This window comes from Natator depressus, chromosome 21 (assembly GCF_965152275.1).
Source record: "Natator depressus isolate rNatDep1 chromosome 21, rNatDep2.hap1, whole genome shotgun sequence".
NCBI classification, from domain to species: Eukaryota; Metazoa; Chordata; order Testudines; family Cheloniidae; genus Natator; species Natator depressus.
Window position 1 is genome coordinate 17,032,341 of NC_134254.1, and position 9,665 is coordinate 17,042,005.

Sequence of the window (9,665 nt, forward strand, 5' to 3'; positions counted from 1 at the left end):
AACAGACTAATAGCCAGAACGTAGCAATATAATAGTATAGCATTTCAAGAGCTCCCCAGACAGGCATCATGGCTCAGTGGCTGGGGCATGGCACCTAGATCAGGTGGTACATAATGAGACCCTAACAAAGATGCAGTGTATGCTAGCACAGGAGTTCTTTTGCCAGTGTAATTACACTACCTCTCCAAACGACATAAGCTCTCCTGTCCAAAGGTAGAAGCTGCTATACGCTGTGTCCCCCCAAAAATGGGGATTTTGCCGGTGCAGGTATGTCACTTCAGGGGCATGATGTTTTCACAGTCCTGACCCACAGCTAAGCTGACCAAATGCTGCCATGTAGAACTGACCTGTCTCATTGATTTATGCCGTACACGCTTCGGGGCAGGGCCTGTCTCGTACCAGGGCCTGCTCCACCTGCAGACTTTGTACCAATGGCACCAGTTTGGCTGGCGGCTATACACAGTTACAATGACACAGAGATGCCTTTTACCAGGAGATTCTGTTCTATGCCGGTTCTCATGCCATGCTCATCACTGGAGTATGTCTGAGCACCTTCCAGCTGTGCACTAAGCAACGTGGCCAACATCTGTCACACCGTTCGCTCTCTGATCCGCCCCTGGGGCAGTATGTGCTGGGGGGACATGTTTTGGGGGGATTTTAGGAGGGGATGTTCTGTTTTTAAATAGCCACATTCACATAGAACTAGAGCAGAGGTGGCAGGTCAGAGAACCATGCTTCACACTTGGATCAGAAGGTGGGGAGGTTTGGGGAGGCCCTTCACTCCCAGAGTTTTGTTCCACAGCCTTGGACCAGCTTCCAAGGAAATGGTGTCTCCTGCAGAGAGACAGATTCAAGTTTCAGTCCAGAGGGAGCCATGAGATGATCCATTCTGACCCGCCTCTCACAGGGCACCCTTCGCTGGCCTGCAGAGCATTACACTGGGCTGGAGCCGTGGAGCTCGGAGACTCCCAGGTCAGACAGGACCCTTGTGACCCTCTAAATCGACCGCGGTTGTCATCGTAGAGTTCAGGCTCTTACAGCTGCCTGGGCCCAGGCCACGGAGCCCCATGCAGAGAAGGGCAGAGGCCTGTTCTCTGGGGAGCCGAGGTAGAGAACAGCGGACAGGTGAGATGTGCTCGGGGAGCCCGTGTTGCTGAGACGTGCTGCACGGTTCTGGACTAGCTGGAGTTTCGTCAACGCTAAAGGCTTCCTGCCCGGGTGTAGCGTGTTGCTGTACCCCAGCCAAGAGGAGACAGGTGATACAGCTTATTCCCTTTCCCCTGCAGGGGTTCCCAAACTTCAGCGCACCCCAACCCCCTTCTGACAACCAAAATTACTACAGGGCCGCAGGCGGAGAGACTGAAGCTTGAGCCCACCCAAGTCCCGCCCCCCTAAAGGGGCGGGGGCAAAGCTCAGAAGGCTTCAGCCCCAGGCAGAGGGCCTGTAACCTGAGCCCCCCCCACCCCCATAGGTGCTAACTTCCCCTCTAGCCGGGAGGGGTTTGACCCCCACCCGTGCCCCCGAGCTCCAAGCCCCAACCCCCCACCCTGCCTCTTCCCACCCTGCCCCCACTCCACACCCTGCCTCTTCCCCACCACCTCCCGCGAGCACACCTTGACCCCACTCCTTCCCCTCCCTCCTGGAGCCTTGTACTTGCCACCAAACAGCTGCTCACAGCGGGCGGGAGGCGCTGGGAGGGAGGGAGGGGAAGGAGGTGGTCAGCAGGGCCACTGGCAGGTGAGAGGCGCTGGGGGGCGGGGGAGGAGGGGAGCTTGGCTGCTGGTGGGTGCTGAGCACCCGCTCATTTTTCTCACGAGCCCTGGAGTGCCCAGGCCTGAAGCCCCCAGGCAATGGGGCTTGAGCTTCGGCTCTGGCTCTGGGCCCCAGAAAGTCTAAACCAGCCCTGGTGACCCCCTTAAAATGGGGGTCACGACCCCTGTTTGAGAACCGCTGCTTTACAGGAAGTTATACTGACCTAGCCACCTTTCTCCTGCTCTGGGGCAGGGGTGTCTATCTGACTACAGGGTAGAGCTAAAGCACAAACACTGGAGTAGACACAGCTATGTGTGCACACATGTACAGCACCTTGCACACTGGAGGGGTCTTGATCTCAAGTGGGGTCGGTGGGTGCGACTATAATAAATTCACTCTAATCTACCCCTGTAAATGATATTGAAAGCAATCCACCAACACTACCCCAGAGCTATCCAACAGACAGAGGCCAGAGCCCAGGCTGATACTTCTCGCAGAGCCTCCAGAAACCCAGCGTCACCCCACCCACCCCAACGAACTGGTCAAGGAAACGTTCTTGTCCCTCACTCGTTTTTATTCGCATTTGGTAATGAAGCTGCTATAGAATTAGGGGCAAATCTAAATCTACAGCACATACCAGAGACCAAAATTCTTGTCAAGGCTGGGCGAAGTGAGTGAGGGGAGGGGCAGGCTGGGGGAGCTCCTCGTTTACCTCGCTAGCACCTGCCCCAAAGAGCTGACGGTGTGTTCTGCACTCGTATCAGGCCTGGCACATGGGGCTCCTGGGCACTACAATAGCGCATGAGAAGAACCAGATGATACGGCCTCTCCCGCGAGGGCAGGGCCAGGCCCTTGATTTATTGCTAACATCACGGTGCAATAACGCCTAAAGAATCAGATTTTAAAGCTTGACGGGACGCTGACAATCAGCGGCTTGAGCTCCGGCAGAGCGCAGCCCCGAGAGCCCACCACCTATTGCTGCATCCAGCCCCTCGCCTCTGCTCGAGCCAGGCTGGGCATGAGAATCGACAGCCCTGGCCCCACGGAGCTTCCTGTCTAGCACCAAGACAGCCCAGCCAGGCTGAGGCAGCAGCTTACCCCATACAACAGGATGTGCTTGGTTCTCAGCCAGTCAGTCCCGCCCTGCTGGCTTCTTCACCGCCTCTGGGAGGCCGGGTGTCTACAGAGCCGTCTGGGGATGGCACAGTCTGGGGTTAAGAGCTAATCCAGCGTGTGCAATATTACACGCCCAGCAGCCATCGGGACTGAACCTGGGACCTCTGGCCCTACAGGCAGTAGAGGCTCATGCTTGAGTGATGAGGCCCAGCTCATCCTCTCTACGTGCCGCCCAGGCACACAAGAAAGGGCCCGGAGCAGGCATGGGCACACGTAGCTAGGACGGAGAGCGTCAGACCTTCTTGACGTCTTCCTCGTCCCAGCCCCGTCAGCCCCTACCGCGCTCCTCCCTCGCCACCCGCAGCTTCCATCCTGGCCAGTTCCGTGGAGCACCTTGGCTAGAGGCAGCACCCCGTCCGCCTCACGAACTTCCTCAGCCCGGCCTGACACTGGCTGGAGAGGCTGAAGCAGATGATGGGGTTGACGCAGCGGTTGGCGTAGGCCAGCAGGGTGGTCAGGTTGGACGCCAGGTACGTGGGGCCTGTGGTGAGCAACTCACCATCCTTCATGAGGAAAACCACCAGCCAGTAGGGGACCCACATAACCACAAAGGTCACCACGGTGACCAGAGCCACGACCGTGGCACGCCTGTTAACCTGGAGGCTGGAGGCCGTGTGGATGGCCAGCCCCCTCCTAACCCACAAGGTGAAGATGATGCTGGAGTAGCAGAGGATCATCACTAGCATGGGGGGAAGGAACGCCATGCCCCCCAGGAGCCTGAAGTAAAGAGACAGCTGCTGCTTGGGCATTTGGTTCACGCAGTACGTCTCCCCCTCCATCTCCACCGTTGTATAGTGAATCCACAAGGGGATGGAGAAGAGGAAGCTGAGTGCCCATATAAACACGCAGGCCCAGCCGATGAGCCTCTGAGACACAGCCAGGGTGCGCGTGGGGTGGATCACCGCCATGTAGCGCAGCAGGGAGACTGCCAACAGGCTGTAGAAATCAGCAAAGATGATGGAGAGGGACAGGCTGTTGTAGGTGACGCACACCACGTAGCCCAAGCGCCAGCTCTCAAAGAGCACGTTGCCGAACATCACTGGGACGTTGTAGAGGAAGAGGAGGAGGTCCAGGAGAGCAATATTGACCTGCAGGGGCCCAGTCAAGCGGGAGAGGTGGCTGGCACCGGTTCTCATGAGGTCTGGGATCAGGACCAGGAGCAGCAGGACATTCCCAGGCATGCCCAGCAGGAAAATGAGAAAGTAGATGGAAGCAAAGAGCCTCCTGGATTGGAGGAGGAAGAGGTCACTTAGCACAGAGCTGGAGCTGTTCCCTGCACTGGAGTTGGAGGTCATAGCAACGCTGATGTGCCTTGTCAAGCGGAGATCAGCTGTAGCAGGCCCTGTCATAGAATCATAGAATATCAGGGTTGGAAGGGACCTCAGGAGGTCATCTAATCCAACCCCCTGCTCAAAGCAGGACCAATCCCCAATTTTTTTGCCTCAGATCCCTAAATGGCCCCCTCAAGGACTGAACTCACAACCCCGGGTTTAGCAGGCCAAGGCTCAAACCACTGAGCCATCCCTCCCTGTCACTCTGTTCTGGAAATCAAAGGGCAAAGTTAGCTGGGCATTCGGCACCTCTGGGCTCGTCTTCACCTGCAGCGCGATGGGTGCAGCTGCGATGCATTAGTGAAGACGCTACTACTCTCCCATGGATGGCACTGTTTACATCGGGGCGAGGTCGGTATAACTGTCACGGGGGGGGATTTTCCAGACACATCCCCCAGCCATGTGGTTATACTGCCATACGTCTGTAGTGTAGACCAGGCCTCAAAGAAAGCAGCTGCGCTAAGGTACAGTGCTCAGAGAACTGTCCGCAGCACTGCTCCCAAGAGGAAAATACGGGGGGTTGGTGCACAGAAGCTGGGTGAGTAACAAGTTCACAGGGCAGCCTGAGAAATTCTGACCCCCAGAAACAAAGCTTCCAGCTTCCTGGGGACAAAACCACTAGAAAGCCAGGCACAGAGGGAACAAAGCTCCCTGATGGGAAAGCCCTGTAGGAACCCAGAGCAAATACTAATCCCCCACGGTTTCTCCAGCGGGGATCTGTGACTGCTCAGGGAACAGCACCCAGGCCTCCTGCTTAGCTGGAGAGCAAGGCAGCCTCTCAGCTGACACCCCGGGAGCTGTAGTTCCAGGCCAGTGGTGGATTCATAGCACTAAGAGCCCAGTAAAGGCAAGAGCAGCTGGATAATTTCAAAGAGGCAGATTTAATTAGAGTGACCACTAGAGAAACGTACTGGGGGCCGGGGAGTGGCCTGGGAGAATAAAATACTCAAAGCACGGCAGGAAAGTGGGAGAAGGCGCAGGAGCCCAGTGTCCACGGCTGAGGGACGGTGGCTCTAGCTGTGTGTCCAGGAGGCCAGAGACCCTCAGGTTCTGCTGTGCTCGGGAAAGCACCCAGAAGCTCTTTGGAGCAGGGCCGGTTTTGCCTGGGGCCTTGTCCAACACCAGCCCTGTTGCTGCGGTTAGTGGTTATTTCTCCCCGCTGACCTCCACGTGTGACTGTCTGAAGGGCAGACAGGCTCCCCGAACTCCAGCAACCTCCCATGGGCAGGTGGCTTTGCTCACCAAGAAAGAAGGACAGAATGGGGAGCCGGAAACTTCCCTCAGGACGGGGGGTTGGTTCAGCCAGCGAGCTAGGGTCTGCGGCTGCAGCACAGGAGCTGAACGCTCTAGTCAGATGGCAGCTTCTCGTTTGGTCACCAGGCAGATTCCCCCAAGTCTCACTGGAATCACGCTTTGCATGAGTCCAGACACTCGTTCTCCTCCACTACATGTTGGCCTTGCCCGACGGGCCTGATCCTGCTCCCACCGAAGTCAGGAACTGAACTTCCGTGGTGCAGGAGCAGGCCCGATGTCAGAGTTCCCAGCACATCCCATCCTGCCTGTATTCGAAATGCAGCTCTACAAACCCGCTCCTCTGTGCGTGGCTCCTTCTGCGGAGAGGTTCCCAGCTCCCTGGCCTGTGAGCTGGGAGCCTGTGGTGTGTCCAAGCCAAGAGGACTCGCCTCTCCAGCGCGCGTGGGTGCCCCTTGCAGGGAACAGCTGGACGAAGCTGCAGTCCCAGGCAGCTGCTCTTGTCTTGACCTTGTCACTTTCCTGAGCAAACCCCTGTTACCTAATGAGAGAGAATTTATAAACTCAGCCAGAAAACCCTCGGGAGGCGGCAACACCCCTGCTCTGCCCAGGGCTGCCCATCACAGTCCCTCTGGCTGAGCAAACAGTGCAGAGATCAGCCACAACGCACAGATAGTCAGCCTGGCGGAGAGACTGCCTGCAAACTGTGGTGAGCAAGGGGGCTCTGCCTACTGCTGCCACTTGTTCTGAATAACCGAGAAGCAGGCTGAAATCGACCCCCTGGATCCAGCCACCACTGAGCTTCCGGGGAGATTGGATCCAGATTGGAACCCACAGTCCAGCCCAACTCGCAGCACTTGCTGTTCCGGAGGACAGCGTCACCACTGGGGGCTGACGGGGAAGGGGCCGCACGAGGCACACACTGAAGCTGGGTAGCAAATTTTCAGTGAACATAAATATTGCCCAAAAGTGTATTGTTCATAAATCCAGGGCAAATCTGGGGAATACTTTCAAACCTCCCCTCCCCGCCCCCTTTTTTTTTTGGTATTTTGGCCACTGACCCAAAAAGTCAGTTATTCACTCAGTGCTCCCGTAACTGTGGTCTGCATCCTGGGCTTGCCCGGAGCAGTGCTGAGAGGCCGCTGTGCTCACAGAACCAGTCACACCCACTGCGCTCACCCCAAAGACTTTCCGTTGGTTCTTTCTTGCTCAGTTAGTTCCCCTGCTGTAGAAGGAAGCTCGTTCACACTGAATGTACCTGCTCCTTTCCGAATATGAAGCCATAACGTGCCAGGAGCCAAAGAAACCTAAGCCTTTACTGCAGGTGCAGATTTATAAGTGGTTGCTCTAGCAGATCACTGCCCTTCGACGGGACCCAGCAGGTGCTGAATACAAACTCTGACCCGAGGCAATTTGAGTGGGACCTGGCCTAAGCAACTACAACTCCACTGACTTCACACCAGCACCACCTGCTTGGGCCAAATCGGAACTGGGCCCAGCTATCTCCATACAGGACCGGGACAGAGCTTAGCCTATTTAAAGGAAGAGCAGGGATTTCTAATGCTTCCCGTTCACGCAGGGAGGTGCAACTCAAAAATCTGATGCAAGAGCTGGGCTCAGTCAGGTGACTAAGTACTAAGGGTCCATGCTGGCATACCGGAGTCCTGGTAAGTCCATGGCTGGTGGCTGTTTGTCCTGTTGTCACAACACTGGCTTTTTCAGGTCCATTACGTGTAGTTTTGGAAGTTGTTCCAAATACTTTGCCCTTCTGTAGAGCTCTCCACCTGCAGGTCTCAAAGCATTTTATAAAGACAAACAACCTCAGCATCCCCAGATGGGAGATATTCTGCCCCTCTTAAAGATGGGGAAATGGCGACAAAGGGAAAGTTAATTTCCCCAAGTTCACACAATGAGTCAGGGCATAACCCAGCAGTCTAAACTCCCATTTTCCCTGATCCAACCACTGGACCATACCCCTCTCCCAGGACCAGGAATGGGAGCCAGGACTGCTGGCTCAGGATTCACTCCTGCTGCTACCACAACAGGGAGAAGGACTTGTGTTAAATGGCCGCATTTTTTTTTGCGCTTCTTTCTTGTGTATAAAGAGCAACTTTATTGTTATTCCTGCTTTTTTAATACACTAAAAACAGAACAAATCAAACAATCTGATCACTTTCTCCCCTATTGTTTCGCCGGAGGACCCCTCAGAGAATCTGAGAACTAGCAGATTAGGACATTGCGTGGGCCTAGAGCCAGAGCAGTGGAGAGAAGGGATTTTTACTCAGGCTGTTTAACACTCCAGCATTAACAGTTTTCAATCCAAACCCATGCCCAGTCAGTGGAGATCCGAGGATGCTGAGCTCCAGTTCTCTGCTCCTCCAAGCAGACCTCCAGCAGCAGCAGGGACAAGATTTGGTATTTCTAAGTTTAAAACAACCACAGCCTGAGCAGGGAGAGCTCGGAGGCCTTCTCCCTCCAACACAAAGAGCAGCCGCGCAGCGCAGGCTCTGCCGGACCAGGGCGTGTGGTCATGTCTCTGTTCCAGTAACAGAGCTCCTTGCAGGGCTGGAAACGCACACAGGTTTTGCATGCAGGAGCTAATTTTTGCCTTTACCTGCCAAAGCCCCAGTCTGAGGCTGTTGGTTCAAACGGCGTGTGGCGGAGACAGACACTCGGAAACATGGCAGGGTCCCCCAACACCAAACAATCACATCCCTGAATCCTCAACCACCACCTTTCTTCCGAGCTGCTTTCCACCCCCTGAGAGCAGGTGTCACTGGTTAAATCTGCTGAATTCCAGCCAGAAAGATTTACTGGCAGACCGCCTGTTTCATTAAGATGGTGTTTGCGTTCACCAAGGCCCTAAAGACATCATTAAAGCCTCCAAACACCGTCCATCTTTAGTATGGATCGTCAAGAGGCCCCAAAGCGCTTATTAAAAGCTCTCACCTCCACAGCCAGGAAGAGCAAGCAGCCCAATGTTGTGGAAGGTGTTACTTGTACTGCCTGGCTCATGGGAAGCATTTTCACAAGTCCAGGCTGCTTGGATTGATTTATGGGTGTGCAGAGGCCGGGAGCAGCTGTGGGGAAGGAGGGGAATTGATTGCAAGGATTTTGCTGCCCACCCCATGCCAATTGCCAGGTGGGACGCAGGCACAACTTGCTGCGGAGAATGAAAGAAACACCAGCCTGGAGTGCTGTTCCCAATCACGGCACCGCCCAACGGGGCACGAGGCAGCAGAGAGACTGGCTGGGATGGGGATGCACGGAGCAGAACACGCCCGCTCCTACGGCCAGTGCAAGGTCTGTGTCAAAGTAATGCAGATGGCAAGGTTTGATAAGCAAGCGCTGTGGTCACATCAGCAGGAAATAAGCACCTGGCTTTGAAGTCCCTTTGTCCAATACAAGGCCTCATTCTCGGTCTTTCACTGAATTAAGGCCAGCAGGGACTATGCTGATGGTCCTGTCGGACCTCCCGCATGGCACAGGCCAGAGCCAGTCACCCAGCCGCTCCTGCACTGGAGGGAATTGTTCTTCCCTACAGGTGGGATCGCCGTTTGAGCAGTCTAGTGACTTGTTGAACTAGTGTGTCTCCCCAAGCTCCCTTTACAGACTCCAAGCAACTGACCCCATCCCTGCCTACACTGCTCCTGCGGTTAATCACCCTCGAGAAGTTATGTCTTCTTTCCCATTTGATGTTAACTTCATCTGGGAGTGGAAGCCCCTGGATCCTGCTAGGCTCTGGGGTGCTCAGTTACAGACCCTGAATCACAGGTAACGTCTCCCTGGGTATCACTGGCCAGAAGAGTCATCTCTTAACCGACTCGAAATTAGACTGAGCTCCCACGCCTCCTGAAGTGCGTGCTGGGAGACCCCATCCCCAGCCTTGCTGGGTACCAGAGCAGCTCAGTGAATGCTGAGAAAACAAGAACGAGATTTCTAACATTTGTACAGCACCTAGCACAATGGGGTCCTGCTCCACAACCACCGGAACTCAAATCCAGGGGCCGGTTGGGTCTGAGCTCAGGTGGCTAGCCTCTGCCACTGCCTACTAGCCCAGGTCTGTCTACTTGGGCTGGGAGGCAGCTACCACAATACGAACAGGTTCTAAAAGAGCCCACAGGTGTCTAGTGCACACAGTACAGGACCACCGGT

General features: G+C 55.4%; 1 protein-coding gene across 1 annotated transcript; it reads right to left on the reverse strand.

The window, feature by feature from the left end:
- Positions 1–3,266: 3,266 nt before the first annotated feature.
- On the reverse strand, positions 3,267–4,223 carry LOC141975827 (galanin receptor 2a-like). The gene has a single exon (XM_074936489.1). It carries the CDS (start codon positions 4,221–4,223, stop codon positions 3,267–3,269), a length of 957 nt encoding a protein of 318 aa, XP_074792590.1.
- Between the last annotated feature and the right edge of the window lie 5,442 nt (positions 4,224–9,665).

Bases quoted from the DNA above. Each gene is read 5' to 3' on its own strand.
- LOC141975827 (XM_074936489.1), bottom strand. From the start codon at position 4,223: ATGACCTCCAACTCCAGTGCAGGGAACAGCTCCAGCTCTGTGCTAAGT.